Consider the following 18,648-nt stretch of genomic DNA (forward strand, 5'->3'; position numbering starts at 1 on the left):
AGGTTTTCAGGTTTAACCTTTAATGAGCTGATGTGGTTTTCTGATCGAAATCAGGCAACAGAGGTCAGAGTTCATAAACACATGAGCCTTTTAAACACTCTCCTAAATGGAGAGTTTGACATCTCTGAAGTAAAGGTCAAAGGTTAAAGGGGTCGCCTGTATAAGTGTACTTTGGTTCAAACCCTGCAGCATTTCACACAGAAGAAGAAGTAGTCAGATACTTCACACTCCGCCCGCTTCTCCATCCGGACATTCAAACCAAATGCTTTCAACACTTCAGCTGACTGGCTCTATGGTCATCATGGAAACAAAGGAGGGGTTCAATTATGCCACAGACCGCCGGGTTGCCTCTCATGCCTAACCTGAGGGGGCATTGCATGGTGTGAGTTTATCTCACCACCATTTCACTGTGTGAGCGCATTATTCCCCGACTCTTCTGAGCAACCTAACAGAACCTGACTGTCTGTGAGATCGAATCAGGATGAGAAACTATCAAAGTAAAGTCACCTGAGTCCTGTTTGGACTTGAAAACAGCAAATGGAGGGTTAGGTTATGTTTCACTACACCCTGTATTCAGCCAATCACACACACTCACTCCGATGGAGGCGTCAGGGGAAAACTCAAGTTGCTTTTTGATCGGTCCGATCGATTGTATCCTTCTCATTGTGATGGAGCTGATGGCAGCGCCCCTCCTCAGCAGCAGGATGACGGTCAGTTGATGAATTCGCCCGACAGACTGCGGCCACAGCGAGCTGAACGCATCTTCAGCTCGTGGTAGCACTGGACAAAGCTGTGATAGATGAAGGTGATGGGCAGCGCCAGCAGGACGATGCCGCTCACCACGCAGAGGCCTCCGAGCATGCGTCCCGCCACCGTCATCGGGTACATGTCCCCGTAGCCCACTGTGGTCATGGATATGATGACCCACCAGCAGGCAGCGGGGATACTGGCGTAGTCATGGTTTCCAGCCTCCAGGTCAAGGCCGTGCTCTAGCAGCTGAGCCAGCGCACTGAAGATCGCCATGGCAACACAGACGAAGACCAGGAGCATTACCATCTCACGATAGCAGCGACGAAGCGTCAGGCCAAGTGTCTGCAGGCCCATGAAGTGACGCGCCAGCTTGATAACCCAGAAGATCCGCATCATGCGAAGAACACGCAGTGTCACACCGGCTCGCTGCAGCTGCGAGTTCTCGCCCGTCAGGCTCGTCATGGCAACAGAGATGTAGTATGGCAGGATGGCCAGAAGGTCAATGATGTTCAGAGGCCGCTGAATGAAGTCCCACTTATCACGAGACACTAGGAAATGGACAATGCACTCTGCTGTGAACCAACCAATGCACACCGCCTCGATGATGCTGCAAGGGAGGGGCCAGAGGGGACAAATGAGAAAGCAGAGATAGACCAATGAGATGTTGCTGAAAATTAACAAATCACAGGTGGAGATGTCAGACAATCATTCACAATGGTTTCACACAGAAGGGGAGTTAAGTTATTCATATTAGGTACACTGACAATGACGCAATGGTTAACGCATTTGCTTGGTGAGCAAAAGGTTGCTGGTTTGATTCCAGCTGGAGACACAGATCCCTCTGCGGTTGTGTTGGGTAGCACATCTCACAGCCAACTCAAGCATGCAGAGCTACCACTGTGGCAAGAAGCTTTACACACACAGGAGCATGTACACTTTGTGACTTATCAGTCAATTATCAATAATCCGCTGCTGGTCCCGGTTTTCCTCCGAACTGCACCAGTTCTCTACCTGCTGCAGGTACCCATCAGAACTGGACCGGGTCTGTCAGGGGCTGATTCTGAATAGTGCAGTGTGTGTGTCAGTGTGAGTCCTACCTTTGCTGTTCCAGCGCTGTCCAATCAGGTAAGGTGCTGGCACATAGCATCACCATGGAGATGACTACAAACAGCACTGACACTGAAGCAAGGAGCTGCGCAGCCAACGAGGACGTGGGCTCCTCAAATGTTCTCCTCATCTTCTCCAGCCAAGGATTCTGCGTAATCTCAGGGCCACGTGGTGGCTCCTCCTCCGGGAAGAAGTGCACGAGGGCGTCAGACATGCGGTCGTCCAGAAGACGCTGGCAGCACAGCTGCAGATCAGAGCTCTCCAGGCCCCAGTACAGCATCTCGTTGTAGAAGGAAAGCTCACACATGTGTGGCACAAAGCGCAGTTTCCCGTGCTGCACGTACAGCATGATGAAACTGAAGGCCTCAGAGTGGCGGTCAAAGAAGAACTCATTGCGATCACGATCGTAGTCATCGCAGAGCTCAAGAAGCTCGCTCTCCGACACGCAGCGAAGCAGTCGACTGAGTCTGCTGAGGGGGAGACGCCTCATCAGCTCCGCAGTGTAGGAGAACCTGCGGCCACCAACGTTCAGCGTGCAGAGGCTGCTGCCACATTTCATGTTTTCTCTGCGTGAGGAGGCGTTGCCGCAGTTCGTGCTGGAAACCTTCAGACTCCTGCGAGCGCAGCCAAGATGCTCCAAAGTTTCATGTCAGCAGCCAAAGAGTGCGAGAACGCTGTTGCTTCTCAAGTTTCCTCCTCAGATAAAAATGTCTTTGCAGCTTCGGTGAAAATGGAAGCGTGTCAGGAATGTAAAGAAGATCAAATGAGCAGTGACCCACTTTCATCGATTATTTTTAGTCAAACTCTGAGAAACTGAATCAATGCCATAGACAGATTTCCTGCTCAGCAGAAATCAGCGAGGATTCTCTTTGACTTCTGCTGCATCTCTGAGAGTGAAGAGCAGCAGCTCACCCTCCTCCTCCTCCTGTCAGAGAGGGGGAGGATCACTCGCTGATCCGAAGAGTCCGAGCCAGAGACACTTTATATCCCCCAAAACCTCCTTCCTGTGCTTCAGCATCTCCTCATCCTCTGCTGTTGATCTTCTTCCTCTTTAGCTGTCCTCATTTTCATCACATATTAAACATTTAATCCTCTTAATCATAATTTAATGTTTCAGTGCGCATCAAAGCATGTGTGCATAATGATTTTATGAACTCAGTAATAACCTGCAGAGCTGTGTAAAGGTTTCCCCCTGCTGGACACAGCTCATCATCATCATCATCATCATCATCATCCTCATCATCATCATCGGATTTTGGAGAAAACAAGGAACTACAGCCATGCAACAAAAACGAATAAAGATTAATAAATGTCTTTACAAGGCTAAGTTGTTCCAAATGTTTTACGAGCTGTAACGGTGAAGGTGCCCTCTGAGCTTATGCTTAGTTTTCGATACACTCAGGAGCAGCTGATCGGCCGACCTGAGAGAACAGGAAGTAATGTGGGACGAGATAATTAGAGCCTTTTAAAGCAATTCCAAAAGTGATCCTAAAATTTATAGGCGGCCAGTGGTTCCAGGTTAAAATGGGAGAAACATGCTTATAATTGTGTGTGCTGGTTCAAAGACATGCAGCAGCATTCTGTACTAACTGAAGATGAGCCACTGAAGAAGCACCAGCCCTCAAGCAAAGTTCATTCCAGTAGTCCAGCAGAATGGTAACAAAGGTGTGGATTACACTCTCAAAGTGCTGCCTGGAAAGAACTGGCTTTATTTTGGCCAGCTGCCTCAACTGGAAATAAAATAATTTTTCCACACTGGTTTGTAATAGTCAGCCTGATGTACTGGGCCAAGGAACAGATATCAACAAGGGTGTCAGAGTGATACCTGCAAACATCATCACTTCAGTCTTTTTCTCATTAAAATTGAAGAGGTTAAGGGCCTGGATGGCCTTTAAGTCTTCAACACACTTGAACAGCAGTCTAGCAGAATATGTTTCTGTCACGACGTAACTCTCTCCAGGTTGTTGGACACAGGTGCTACCAATGATGCCATGATGTACAAAACAACATAAAATAATCAATTTTTTACAGTAAGGCGTTCTCATAAAGCATATTATTCAACAACATAAACATTCACATTTTGACCTTTACAAAATGTTGACACATTCTGTGACTAACATATAAACAGCTCTGTCACAAAAAAACATCTTATTTTTCTAGCAACACATAAAATGCTAATTGCATACCTCAATGGCTGCATTAACGTGAAGGGAGCAATGACACTCACACTCTTTACCCACAGCTGGAAAACTTTGCTGCATCCATCTCCAAATCTCTACCACCCACTGAGAAAGGAAAACATGCTGCCCTCTACCGAGTGTGGCGTGTAACTTAAAATATCGTCAACTGTAAATAGATTGAACATTGTTTCCACCAATGTTTGTTTTAAAACCAACAATCTAAACATTACAATCTGATTTTTTAAACATGAAGTTGCTTATTTATTGTAGCTTAAAAACATAAAATTAACTTAAAATGCATAAAGAACCTAGAACTTTTATTATCATTATACAGTTGCTTGCACTGTGAAGTTAGGCAGCAAGATCACAAAGGTCTGAAAGTAAAGAAAACAATATACAAAAAAAGAAAAAGAAAAACAAGCATTACAAGGGCATCGTAATAAAATATAATAAATAATAAATAAGGGTGGAAGGTCATTAAGGACATGGATCATCTGCACATCTGCTGAAATATTGCATAGGAGAAAAAAAAATGGGAGCATAATAAATAGCAGCGACAGAGTGGCTGTATGACTGTATGGGAGAGGTCTGCTCACACTCTTGCATTAAGAGTTCTGAGATGATTGAATGTTGGGGTGGGTACAGTTTCCTCTGCGGTGGGGTAGGGTGGGCTGCCCCGGGTCCTGTGGGGCTCTGCAGTGCTGCTACTGTAGGCCCCGGTGTGGATGGACCTGGGCTCCCTTGCCTTGGTAGGCACCAGAGGACGAGGGTGCCTACTGGGGTCAGCGGGGGAGCTGGCCCTAGGGAGGGGCATCCTCCCTCGTTTTCCTCCCCATCCCTGGCTACCTCCCTCTTCCCGCTCCACCACACTCACCCACACAGGTAGGGCCTTGGGGTGCGGGTGTGTCACCAGGGTGCAGGGGAGACATTCCCCCCCCCCCTCTGTCCCCTTCTGGCCACCTGTGCCTCAATTTTATCTCACAACTTAGACATCCACATTACTTACACTCTCATAACACACATATATATGTAGGGCCTTGAGGGTGGGCACGTTAACGGCGTCCAGTGGACGGTCTGTGTACTCAAACCTACCTCTGGCACCGGTGCCCACCTCTCAATTTTAAATCCATGTAGACATTGAGGGTTCTCGGGAGGGGCCGTGCTAACACCTGCTGCTCTCTGGCAGCAGCACCATGCTCTCCCTTGTTTTAAATGCACTTTAGAACAACACGCAGCAACACTACACATGAGTGGGAGGAGGGAGGTATGGGGTCTTCACACACACCCCCGTTCTCTGCTAGCCATCGGGGCGGGGGGGGCTGGGAGGAGATGTTGGCTGTCCGATTGGCCTCCCTGCTGCTGCGGAGCCTGGGACGGTCTGCTTGCCTCCACCCCGGGGGGAAGGGTAACATCTCTTGGGTCTGGGTTCTGGACCTGGGGTATAGAGTATGTTTGGGGAGTGTGATTGTGTGTATATGTCCATTTATGTCAATCCTTACGTTGGGTGAGTGCTGAGTGTTTGTATATGTGTGCATGAGGGTGGGAATGCATGTTTGTGTCTGTGTGTGCCTGTTTGTCTGTGTCTATATGTCAGGTCGGGTCTTAGACTCCACCTCTCTGGGAACTTCTAGGCCCTCCAAGGCCTATCTCCCCTCACCACACTCCCTGCCGGTGACTGATGCCCTCAGGGGTCGGTGCATTGGTGGTTCTTGGTGTCCGGGGCTGGGCGCTCAGGTATGTACCAGCTCACTCCCGGTGGTAAATCCATTGGGTCTCCTTGTTGGTCTTCAGACAACAATTCTGACGGCTAAAGAACCAAATGGGACAGGCAAAAAAAAAGAAAAAAAAAAAGAGTTCTGACAGCCCACGGGAAGAAGCTGTTCTTTAGTCTGTTGGTTTTGCACCTGATGGATCTGAAGCTTTCTCCAGAAGCCAGGATGTTGAAGAGGTGGTGGTCAGGGTGGAGGTGGTCACGAGCTTGGCTACACTTTGGGCCAGCACCTTCCCTGGCTTGCCCGGTACTGGGTTGCCATGCCCCAAACCTCATGAATCCAACATATAATGTTGGAAGAAATCCACAGCAGACCTGACCACGTCTCCATGCTTTCCAGCATACACTTTTATTTTCTGCTTTGGCTCTCGGAGGAGGCGGACGCACTTTTTCTCCTCTCCCTTATCTTCCCTGCTTAGTTCTTATGTCCTTGTCTAGTCTCGTGTTTTTTGTATTACTTTCCCTGGAACACTCTCTCACAGTCTGTTTCTAAAACCTAAAGAGAATTATGGATTTCATCAACTGGTCTCTGAATGCTATTGACACCCTTTTCTCAACGAGAAGTCTGGGCTTGGGAGAGCCCGAGTGCCCTGGAGGGACTTTCCCTGCCGGGTACACGATGGACGGGTGGCAGAACTGGAGGATCGTGTGCCTGGCGGGACTGTGGATCGAGGACGCTGAAGATATCTACCTATTCGGAACCATGATAACAGGGTTCTTGCTGATCGGAGCTGGCTTGGCCCTGGCTTATTGGAGAATTAAGAAAGCGGAACCGGCTCTTCAAACTCCCCCAAGGCTGCCCACTGGGATTGGAACGATGGGACGAGGCGCGACTTCTCAGAAAGGGCTCACTGAGTGCAGCATGGTTAAGCGCTTGGAGGCGCTTACAGCTGCAGTGAATGCTCAGAATAAGACCTCTGAGTGTATATTGGATTACATCAAGGAAAAGTCCACCCGGAACAACACCTCTGCGCGGAAGTTGGATTACATCTTGGAACAGCTGACTGCGGTTGTGAGGTCTCAGAATCTGCCTTTTGAGCAAAAGAATGACAACACCACGGAACTGAAGGTTAATAACATCATGGAGAAACTCGCGGCTATCCAACGGGAGATTGAGAGACCAGTGTCGGAGTGTTAAAGAACAGCTTGAAATTCTCATGAGTTGTTGCAAAAGAAAAATCACCATCATAATGCGGTTACCCCTTCGGCGCCAGCTGTGGGCTCAAGGCTGGAGCTGAACAAAAACTCCCTGATAACGACTGTGTTGAGTCTGTTCCTTTCCATATGGAAAAGATATATATAAATCTTATAAAGTTTGTATCTGTCTTGTGTGAAACTTGTATGAAAAGCATATAAGAGTGAAAACAGATATAAGATCCCTTGAAAAATTATATGATGAAACTTGTATGTTTTGGATACTTACTAAAACAATGTATGAAAGTAATGAGAAAGTGGCTACTTTCATGAGTAATCACATATAAGTTTTTACAATTTCTTTTCCATATGGGTTCCCATTCCCTACAAGGCCGCCAGGGTTGGCTGGAAGACTGTTTACTTAGCCTGGCAGGGCGAAGGACACTGTCTCAGCTGAACTATGGACACGCACACACATACTGATACTGATAAGCACTCACCGACGTATCACCCTCCCTACCCCGGATCCAACGCCACCTCCAACGCTTACCTCCCCTCTGATGTGGACGTCGGGTCAGTTGGAGGCGCAGTTGAAAGATTGCAGCGGTCCCAGATCAGATGTACACACTGGAACTCTTTCCCATGTTGCTGTCTGTGTTTATTGTGCTATGATGTGTTGATATCTGTGCATTCCTGTATTATCCTTTTGTGTTACACATTTTGATGTTTTTTTCCTTGCTACCTAGCCTGACCTGTCTCCCCAATGTGATGTTTGTATTGTATGTACGGTCGGCAAGGTCTGTCAGCTCGGTTGTGGGCAAAAGACCTGCAACTGACAAATAAAGGCTATCTCATCATCATCTCATCTTTTATTTCTGGTTGCTGTTCTTTACACACACAGCTGCAGCTTTTCAGCTCATAGCCGAGCACATCACCAACAACACCAACAACAACCCTCAGACCGGACCCAGTTCTTCCTTTTATGCAGGTGAGGCGTGATTGCAGATGCCGTTCAGGTGTGTTCACCTCGCTGCAGCCGCGCCACTGACCACGCCCCGCCACAAATGTGTAAAACAGAAACTTCTGTCTTAACCAAAACTAATCATCAGGTCTTCACATCTCTCCACTTTAGAATATTTCATTCATGTTGAACTCCTTTATTGTCTCTCATTAATGTTCGTTTTTACACTTTTGTACGAAGTCTCCATTTTTTTCTGTTTCTCTAATCATGCTCAGACTGAGGCACTGTACTTTGGAACAGAGTTAGCATCACCTGTATTCTCGTTAACCTCCCACTGGGTTAAAGCATTGCGTGCTGCATTAAAAGGATCAAAGTTTAAATCGCTTCCTCAGCTTTGCTTTAATCTCTAACCTCTGAGTGGATCCTCATCTTCCCCAGTTCTCGACTGTCAGCTGACCCTCCTGTTCTTCAGTAGCTGGTAATACTGGTCCAACACGATAAACATTAGTTACAACCAGTCTGTGGCAAAGGTACTGGTGTGCAGGTTTTCAGGTTTTGGTTACACCATGCACTGACCAATGTACATTTCAAAAAGGCGGAAGATTCGAGGCAGAGTCCAGTCCATTTACACTGTCTGCAGTCAGCTAGTGCGGGGTAGGTTTGTGTTCGTATTGCTTCACGATGTCTACAGTGTCCTTTAAAGGACTTGGACTTGGCTCCATCTCTGGACCCCCCAGGTTCCTCTCTGCGTCACGGTCACTGTCTTTGACCTTTAGCTGATATAAACAGAGTTAATCTCCCTGTGAGCTGATTAACCATTTATCTGCTCAGATGAGGTAATGAACTGCACATGTCACACAATGATGTATAACACTGGAAAAATACTGCAAGAAACTCCCCCCAAAAAACTATAAAAGAAAACTGTAAAAATATCACAATAAAAGCGATGGTACTAGTGATAAGACCAAAAAAGTAAAACAAAACACTGTAATAACATCCCAAGGAACTTTAAATGACACTTTTTTTTAATAAAGCACAATAAATACTGCAAGAAAAACACCAAAAAAAACCCCTGTAAAATGTACTGCTAAAGATAGCTTGGAAAGAAAAGCTTCTTCAGTTGAACAGAAGAAGCTTCTCGGATGAGAAGTGAAACGTCTTCAAGCAACTTAAAGAAGTCCAGACGCTTTTCTTTCCAAGCTCCTTAGACTACGATGGCCTGGATGACTGAGAACCTTCACAGACATACTGCTAAAGATGTACTTACAAAAATGTAATGTGAATTTAATATAAGCTGTAAAACACTAAAGTATTTCACACCTGAACACCTAAGACAGCACAATAAAGACCAAAGCTGAAGGTTTTCTCACAGTAGTTATAGATATCTAATAATATATAAATATATTTTTATGTTACGTGTTCCAAAGCTGTGTTTGATAAAAGATGAGTCAGACAGCTTGGTTTCAGTCACAATCTCTTTATAGGTTTTATCATACACAGAACTAGAAGCTCCAACCAACCCACAACAACTGACTGAAGACATCACTCTCTCCAAAGAAACAGAAACATATGATGCTCTATGCAGTGGACTTGGCTTTAACTACAAATCTGAGAGCAGATTTCTCTCTCTCTTTCCTGTCCCTTAAATAATCACAGGTTTCAGACCTTACAGAGAAAGAAAGCAATAAAGGAAACGCCTCATAACCAATCACACGATTGCCACAGCCCATTTTTCAACCTGAATTCAGTCTGCCGGGTGTTCTTTCTGGACATGTCACCCACACCTGCAGGAATAACCCATCTGTGACGGCATGTGTTGGACACAGCTTTGCTCCATTCGTTGTGCGGTTTGAAATCACACTAGGAGCATTTCGTCAGTGAGGGGTATTAAATTTTTTAAACTGCAGAGACAGTCAGTGCTGTTAACTCACCTGCTCAGTGCATAATGAACAGACCCAAGCAGAAACACACTTAACTTGTGTTAAGGTGAAGCATTCGGTAGCCATTTATCAACAAAGACTTGATAAGATGTTGACATTTAAAAAAAAAAAAAAGAAAAATAACGACCACATCAAACTGACAAATGATCATTTTTATACCTGTAGTTTATGTGCTTAGCTCTGTATACACCTGTGCACACCGGCCTTTATAATAATGTAAGATGTGCCGTTTCTGTTAGTCCTACATCAGTTACATTAACTTTACACCTGTATATACACCTGCATGTGCATGTTTCGTATACAGGCAATAAGTACAGCTGTGTGAACACCATCTGAGCCTCTGTACTGACAGGAGTTTTATACAGGAGTCATGCTGCTGTGTATGAACCTCTGTCATTGCTGCCTGCTCTCACAGATGGCAGCACTGGTACGTTGTGTGCTGCTTAGTGGTTTGTTCTCTCATGTTAAAGTCTCCAGTGATTGCTGGAGAAAGCCAGCAGAAATGACACACATTCAAACATCTGGATGTAAGAAATAATAACTAGGTTGATCTTTTTACACTAATGATGACGTCGATGGATCCGTGCTGTCTTGGCTGTGTGCTCCCTGCTGGACAAACACGGAACTGCAACACTCAGACACATTGGTGGGAATAGACTCACTGGGACCCGATGCTGTCTGATGGTCTAACCACCGCCTGACAGGAACTGCTACTCTGAAAGGGGTGATGATGTTTTAATTACAGGAGCACGTTCCTCTTTTTTAAAAATAAACTCTGTTTAACATATTTACAGAAAATATCGACATTCACAGGAACTTCAAATGTTCACATTAATGTGCATGTGTGGCTTATATACAGTTCTTTTCTCCCTCTTATGGGGGGAGAGAGATGGCATTTGAGGGGGGTGAAGAGAAGGGGAGACATCAGTCCTCTGTGGTGGGTTTGGCTATCAGGTGTTGGCCTCTGGAGCATCTCCGCCTTCCACCTGGTTGGTCCTCCCAAGGGTCTTCAATTTGGTGAGCAGATCGCTGAACGTCTCCTTGACGCCCTTCTCGAGCAGCCAGCCCTCACTCTCACACTCGGGGTTCTCCGGCTCTGCCATCGTCTCAAGCGCTGTGCTCAAGTACTTCAGCCCTGCCATGTCCACAGACTGACATAGACACACACAGCTCACATTTATGGCAAATCCAGGAAAAACCCATCCAGCCAAGTACATGTAATATTTTATGACCTCATCATTTTAAGGTGACTCTCTGGTTCTGACCGAGTTTTAAATCCCTACAGTCCCCCCAGAGAACATTGTGGTGACAGGAATGTTGTTTGTGGTCATTTTTAGTTGGTATTAGTAGTTTTGTTTTGTGCTCATTTAACCGACTCTGTCAAAAGAAATGTGAAATTTTCTGTTAGAAGGCTTCAGTACAATTTTGGGCCCTTTTATTTTCTTTAGCAGCACCCTAACGACAATTACACATTATTGTTTGCTTTGTTCAGAGAACAGCGTGAGAGCCTCCGAGTGGCAAATGGCAATATCATGAGCATACAGTCACACTCTGCTTTATTAAGATCATAGACCGAATTGCAAACTACAGAGAGCCTGGTACTGAACCCCGAGGCTCGCCCTTTAAACTGAGGAGTGAGGAAAAACTGAGTTCAGGATGTTGTTTTTTTAACTTAAGCCTTTCAGGTCAAACATGTTGTTTTGACCCAGATTCCAACTCACTTCTCCCTCTCGGGAAGTGTCCCTCATCCTTATTTTCCCAGAATGCAACCTGCTGTTTCTGTGGACAGATTAACCCCCCAGAAATAGCTCCTTATCCTCAGTGAGCCTGACCACCACTTAATGTGACATTTCACCAGATGATCCACCTCAGGTCCTGAGTCACGTATGAGCACAACAGAAATCACACAGTCACAGCCACAACAGAAACAGTCATGCAGAGAATGTGTGCGTTTTCATGATGCAGTTGGAGTTGCACAGAGAATTTAAACAAAAACGGCCTTTTTAAATGGTGTGTGCCGTGTCGTGATACAGCAGCCGCTCAGGAACATCAGTACTAATGCTAATCCCACACCAATCAGTTATTCTGTTAACCTGCTCACTCCGCTGAATTTACTGCAGGGGTGCTGCTGCAATGATCTCGTTCTAAATCACAAGATTAGGAAGAGAACTTGGAGCCTGGATTCACCCGAGAGAGAAAGTCAAAGACTTAAGCCTGTTCACTTTGAACAAATGAGTTAAAAACAGCACCAAACACACATTCACTGATTTTTTTTCCATTGCTTTTTCAAACAAAGCACCCGGCTTTAGAACAGCCACATGCCCGGTTTCTCCTGTACAATGTGAAGCTTTCATTAGAGCAGAAGGTAAATAAAGTGAAACTAACAAATCTGAGATGCACTGACAAGTTTGACATTAAAACAACAGAAGATATGCTTAGGTTAGGTTTCAGCCTTTCATTGGCTGCTTATTGAAATAATTTGTCAGACTAGATTTGATATGTTAGATGAGCAGAAGAGCAGCTGGAAACTGCTAATAAACTGTAGAGCAACGCTTTTTATTTCTGGGTCTCACGCGCCATCACAGCTTCTCAGACATTTGCAGATGGAGTATGTCACAGGACCAGGCTAGCTGTTTCCATTCAATTTTAGTCGTTATGTTGCAGCTTCAGATTTTCTAAGCTGAACATCTGAATCAAAGAGATGTCTGTTTGGCTGATTGGCTGCAGTGGAATGTGGGTGGGGTCTTACCTCCAGGATGATGGCAAAGAGGACAAAAACACCAATGCTGCTCATCAGGCTGCTGTAATAGGAGAAGAGGGCCTCAAGGCAGCCCCGGGTCCAGATGTTGAGCTCCTCTGTGCGGTGGTCATAGTCGTAATGAGCAGAGTTATTGGTCAGGTGGTGCTGGATGCAGGGCCGGGGGGACCCGGGGTTACAGCAGCTGAATGGGACGCTGTCCATCAGATACTTCCCCTCCACGTTACTGAGGACTCGACTGCAGGCCAAACACAGGTCAGAGGTCAAACAAAGCCAGCCTGGGGACTGAGGAGAGATTAGCGACGACCCCCCCATTGCTCTGGAAATGGGTTAGTTAAATCTATGCTGAAATGAATGAACGGTTGCAGCACAGGTGACTCAAGACAAAAGTAAGCTAATAGGAACTATACGTTACTACAGAGACTAAACCAAAGATCAATAAAATACGGCAAGAAGTCGACCAATTTTCCTGAGTTCCTGAACTTTCAGAGAGGGCAACCCTATGAGCAAGAACCATGTGGAGGTGAAACACTCACTGGCCACTGTGGAGGAAGGCCTCCATAACAGTTATGTTTGCAAGGCAAGGCTGTTTGCATGGAAAGTAAGAATTTCAAAAGAATCATAACTGAGCAGAACATCAGAGCCATAACTGAGAGGACCGTCAGCATACAGCTGCACTCTGCTTTAATAAGATTATTCACTGTGATGGAAAACTGTTGAGGACCAGGCACTGAATGCTGCAGAGGAAATGTCTCTTATGGCAGCCTTCCGCTCAATTTAAGTGGAAGTAAAGCCACGCAAATGTTTCATGACAACAGTGAAACTCACTACAGTCTGCACCTCTGGATGATTTATCTGCTCTCCAAATCTGAAAACTGGTTTGCCCTTTTGGAGGAAGGTCATTAAGAAGAAAATAAACTCTCCCTTTTCCTGTCACGTTTAAACTTGTTAGATTATCTTGGAGGGTGATGTCAAATTTAACCAATATGTTAAAAATATTGGTAAATTTGTCTATGGATGGTACTACCAGATGTGATCAAATTATCTGATAAAAATCATCATTAAACGTTGCAGTTTTAGACTCAAAGTGAGAAAAGTAGAGTACAAAATAGTCCATTAGACGTTTTAGTCAATCGGAAACCTTCGTATGGCAAGAGCATACAATATAATTTATATCCCACAATTCAACTCAGCAGAGACACTGATGGAGAATAAGACTGCTTCGTTCAAATATGAAGAACAGCGACATGTAAAGTTTTCACTTTGTCAGATGCAGTATGTTATTTAACTTGTTAATTGGTACAAGCTGTGGGTATGGCTTTAAGTTGGATCAATTATATTAGAGAAAAAAATAATCTCTTTTAAACACATTATAACAGAAAACAAAATAGTTACAGGTTTGCCACTATTTCAGAGCTGCAGCCAATCAGACGTGTTCATTTCTGATCAGAAGCTGTTTCTTTAATGTCCGCTTTGCTGTGTTTAAGGATCAAGTGACAGATTAGAGTCTCAGAGGAGACGCCCCGCACGAAGCTCCTAAACGTTGACTTTTACCTCCTTAAGACCTCTCTGATCCTCTGCTGAGCCCAATGTTTAATTCATCTGAGAAACTAATGAATAAAACCTGAGAAATTTAATTTAGAAATATCTGAGGTGCTCAGTTCAACGAGGAGCTGCTGATCAGACTTGTGTCGTGATCCCAGAGACACTTTTCCCGAGGCTGCTGCTTTGTTAAAAATTGATGAGTTTGATTAAAATATAGAGGAATATTCAGATGGACAATTTCTATAGAATAATTATGGATTCATCTAATAGAATCAGGTGCCAGCTCTGTGTGTAAATTCTTAAACAGCAGATACATTATCCAACAACATCGATAACTTTTCAATAATGGCTCCACGTGACCGGCCACCCCGCTCAGATACTCACTCTTTGACCACATCGTTGCTCATGTCCAGGTAGCGGTTGCTGATCCACTGAACCTCAAACCAATCCCTGAAATTGTTGTTCCCGCAGCAGTGGAACTCGATCTGCGTCATGTCCAGCGTCCTCTTCATGAAGCAGCGCCCTGGAGTGTCCGTGTCCTTGTAAAACCGGATGGCGTAACTCAGGCCCTCGGCCAGTGTCAGGTATACGGAGAACTGCATAAGGAAGCAGAGCAGCGACACGAGTACCAGCAACACGTTGAAGCCGCAGCACAGCAGCAAATATGTCTTCAACATCGGCTTCCATTTGGAGAACTTGATGGGATCCAGAGAGTCATGGCACACCTTCCCTCCAAAGGCATTAAGGCCGCAAGCCAGCAATCCCACCAGGATCAGCAAGTTGGGCACCAGGTGGCTCTCGTTGTTGTCCATCATCTCACTTCTCTTCCGCAGCTCAATCTTGAAGAAGATGCCGAGGCTGAAGATGAGGATCCCTGCGATGACTGAAAACCAGTAGAGCATCCATAGACCCTGAGCCAGCTTGACCCGCTTCTGCAGGTTGAACTTCACCGGCATGAAAGGCATTTTAGCAACTCTGAGAATTCAAACAGACACTGAGGGTCAGGATTCAATAAGAAGCAGCTGCAGTTCAGACTCAGATTCAGAGCTTTACTCGTGAAAAAACAACATCTACTGGTTTCCGGCCCATAATGCTGAGCTGCAAGGGGGGACAGTCCATGTTACTGAGGGAGCAGAGGAGTCCACCATCAAACACTGCACAATATTCACACAGACCAAGTGAGTATTTCCTGCAGGATGTATGGAGGTGTGAATGCGAGCGTGCGGCAGCTCGTCATCCTAAAGCCTCCTGAGCTCATTATCAGCAGATCAGCTGCTGCCTCTAATCCCTCCTCTAACTCCTAATTGGTTTGATGTTAAGCAGCTGCTTCCTCCTCACTGTCACAAGCTTCACTGAGCAGAGTTCACCTGCCTCACCTCAGGGCAGGGTAGTCTCAGTAAGCAGTCCAACAAACCTCCTGTGAGCAGGAGCCTGAACTCTGTTTAGTGAGAAAACTTGTATCTCCGTGGTAAAAGATGCTGTGCACATGCACTGAGCAGGTTACATTTGAGAGAACTTGAAAACCCAGAGACCCAGGGGAGCTTACTGTGCAGGTACACAGAGAGTTAGGCCATCTCACAGTCCTGGTGTTTTGTAGAGATCCCAAAGCAGAGACCGAATACAACAGAGCACTTCCCGATCTGAAGTCAGGCAGTGATTTTACTAGTTTTTAAACTATCAAGGCTTACCAGTCAGACTGTTTATCTAGACTCCACACCTTCGTGTGATGTCCACAATGCTCTCATACCTGCAGAAGTGAATGCTGAAGGCTGAGGATGCATTTGCAAAGTATTGTAAAGAGAAACCATCAAACACAGCACAGCTGCCTCTCTGAGTGACCGCTACTGTAATAGAGTGAATTGTTGCCCCCCCAGTGGTAAAATACAGAAGTGCCTGTTACAGGGCTAGTTCTTGGTTGACCAATATATAACAACAAAAAAGGGTAGTTTCTGCACCGCTAAGAAACAACAAGTTAGTGTGTGATGTCCTGCTGTTCAATAAAGGCACCTATCCACGTCCTTCTGTCCTGATCTTTTCAAGAGCCTAATCCAGAATATCACAACTGGCGACAAGGATTCTAAAGATTTCCACAGCGTGACAGAGGCAGTAGAAGGGCTGTGTTCACATGTAAAGAAAAATACAAACCAAGACGTTTTCTTCACGGCTGCAGCGAAACAGCTTTTGGTGAGCTAACATGGCGATGCATGTGGGTCGTGTTGAAGAGTATAATGAATCGAAGGAAGATTTTGAGTCATATTTGGAGCGGTTGGAGCAATGGATGTTGGCAAATGATGTTTCCGATGAGAAGAAAGTGTGCACGTTTCTCTCTGTGATCGGAGCAGATACATACAGGCTGCTAAAGAATCTTGTGTCTCCGAGGGTACCGAGTACCATGGGATATGCAGCACTGACTGGAGCGTTAAGTGCGCATTATAAGCCGACTCCAGTGGTGATAGCTGAGCGTTTTCGTTTTCAGAAACGTAACCAGAAAGAAGGGGAGGCAGTTTCTGACTATGTTGTCGCCCTGAGGCAGTTGTCAGCCACATGTGATTTTGGACAATATTTGGATGAGGCCCTGAGGGATCGTTTTGTTAGTGGGCTGCGTTCTGATGCTGTGCAGCGCAAGCTACTATCGGAAAAAGATCTTACATTTCCACGTGCATGTGAGATTGCCGTATCCATGGAACTCGCTTCGAAAAATACGATGGAGTTCTCAGGACGCCAGGACCCTCACCATGTAAATGCCTTGACAAATGCTCCAAATTTTTTCCAACAAAGGATGGAAAGGACAGAACAGGCAAGAGGGCAATAACAAGCCAAAGAACTGGAAGGGACCTAAAAAAGACACAGGAATGAAGCAACCATGTTATCGTTGTGGTGGAAAGCATTCAGCACGTGAGTGCAAATTTAAGAGTGAAAAGTGTCATGTTTGTGCAAAAATAGGACACATTGCACGTGCTTGCAGGAATAAAAAATTCAGTCAGCAAACTCAGTATTTGGAAACTGAGGATGAATGCTCAAGTAGGAATGATGAAGCTGAACTTTTTGGAGTTTATTCAATGTACTCCATCACCTCCAGTGAGAAGGGATACACAGTGGATGTTGCGCTTGGGAGCAAGAACACCACCATGCTGCTGGATACAGGATCAGCATTGTCGGTAGTATCAGACAAGTATTATCAGATACATCTCACTCATTTCCCTATAAAACCAGCCAGTGGGCTAAAGCTCAAGTCCTTCTCAGGCCAACACATTGCTGTGCGTGGATATATTATGTTACCAGTACAGTATGGGACTCAAAACATCACCCTACCACTGATCGTTGTTCAGGGAGACAGACCAGCTCTGATTGGACGAAACTGGTTAAAGAAACTACAGCTGAACTGGAAACAGATTTTCACAGTACACAAGGTACTGGTGCAGAAAGAAGCAAAGCCAGGAGTACTAGAAGTGATTCAGCGCCATCAGGCAGTGTTTTCGGATGACCAAGGCTGCATAAAGAGATTTAAAGCTAGAATCCACACTAAACCAAACACTGCACCAATTTTCTGTAAAGCTCGCCCAGTTCCTTATGCACTAAAAGAAGCTGTGGAAAAGGAGCTGGACAGATTGGAAAAGGTGAAGGTTATTTCAAAGGTTGAGAAAAGTGAGTGGGCATCCCCTATTGTTACTGTGCCAAAAGCAGACAAAACAATTAGGATATGTGGTGACTACAAACAAATTTCCCACGTGTGGGACTAATAAAGGTTATCTTATCTTATCTTATCTTACAAAGTCAGTGTCAACCAGTGTGTTGAAGAGGAAAGATATCCACTTCCAAATACTGAAGATTTGTTTGCTACTTTAGCTGGAGGAACATCCTTCAGTAAACTTGACCTTTCTCATGCCTATCAGCAGCTACAGTTAGATGAAGAATCAGAGAAGTATCTGGGCATCAAATTTCAAATTCAAATTTTATTTGTCACGTACACAGTCATACACAGTACGATATGCAGTGAAATGCTTGGACAACTGCTCGTGACCTAAAGAAAACAAAAAAAGGAAAAGGCTATGAATAAGATAGGAAATAAATATGAAAAATTAAAAAGGGTAAATTTTACTAGGAAGGAATAAAATATAAATTAAGGTTAAAAAGGAAATAACTGTACAACACAAATTAGAATGAAGGGTAAATTTAACTGGGAAAGAATAAGATAAAATATATAAATTAAAGTTGAAAATAAAATAACTGTACAACAAAATACACAATATAGAACTATATAAGAATGTATGAAGAAATATAAATAAATATATACACAATAACAGCAGTTGTACAAGTATTAACTGGAAATGAAGAATATAATGTCCAGTGTTGTGCAATCCACATTATGTCTTCTGCAGTGCAAATATGCTTAAACACACACAAAGGTCTCTATAAGTACAATCGCCTCAGCTATGGTGTTTCCAGTGCTCCGGCTCTTTTCCAGTCTGTGATGGATCAAATCCTTCAGGGGATGGAGCATG

The 18,648-nt window shown here is 45.0% G+C and overlaps 3 protein-coding genes across 3 annotated transcripts; 1 reads left to right on the forward strand and 2 right to left on the reverse strand.

Moving 5' to 3' along the window:
- Positions 1–4,962, reverse strand: LOC146561760 (voltage-gated potassium channel regulatory subunit KCNG3-like). Its single transcript, XM_085243046.1, has 2 exons — positions 1,848–4,962; positions 1–1,357 (listed from the first exon to the last, which is right to left on the reverse strand). Exons 1-2 carry the CDS (start codon positions 2,414–2,416, stop codon positions 712–714), a joined length of 1,215 nt encoding a protein of 404 aa, XP_085099172.1. The 5' UTR covers positions 2,417–4,962; the 3' UTR covers positions 1–711.
- Positions 4,963–6,131: 1,169 nt separating this feature from the next.
- Positions 6,132–7,063, forward strand: LOC146561761 (uncharacterized). Its single transcript, XM_085243048.1, has one exon. The coding sequence runs from the start codon at positions 6,317–6,319 to the stop codon at positions 6,944–6,946; it is 630 nt and encodes a 209-aa protein (XP_085099174.1). The 5' UTR covers positions 6,132–6,316; the 3' UTR covers positions 6,947–7,063.
- Positions 7,064–9,364: 2,301 nt separating this feature from the next.
- prph2b (peripherin 2b (retinal degeneration, slow)) lies at positions 9,365–15,395 on the reverse strand. The gene is made up of 3 exons (XM_085243047.1): positions 14,531–15,395; positions 12,593–12,839; positions 9,365–10,994 (listed from the first exon to the last, which is right to left on the reverse strand). The coding sequence occupies exons 1-3, from the start codon at positions 15,109–15,111 to the stop codon at positions 10,794–10,796; spliced, it is 1,029 nt and encodes a 342-aa protein (XP_085099173.1). The 5' UTR covers positions 15,112–15,395; the 3' UTR covers positions 9,365–10,793.
- Between the last annotated feature and the right edge of the window lie 3,253 nt (positions 15,396–18,648).

The sequence above is a fragment of the Mchenga conophoros genome, linkage group LG13, assembly GCF_057382185.1.
Source record: "Mchenga conophoros isolate Kocher_MC1m ecotype Shallow Benthic linkage group LG13, M_conophoros_male_GT1.1, whole genome shotgun sequence".
In the NCBI taxonomy this organism is placed as follows: Eukaryota; Metazoa; Chordata; class Actinopteri; order Cichliformes; family Cichlidae; genus Mchenga; species Mchenga conophoros.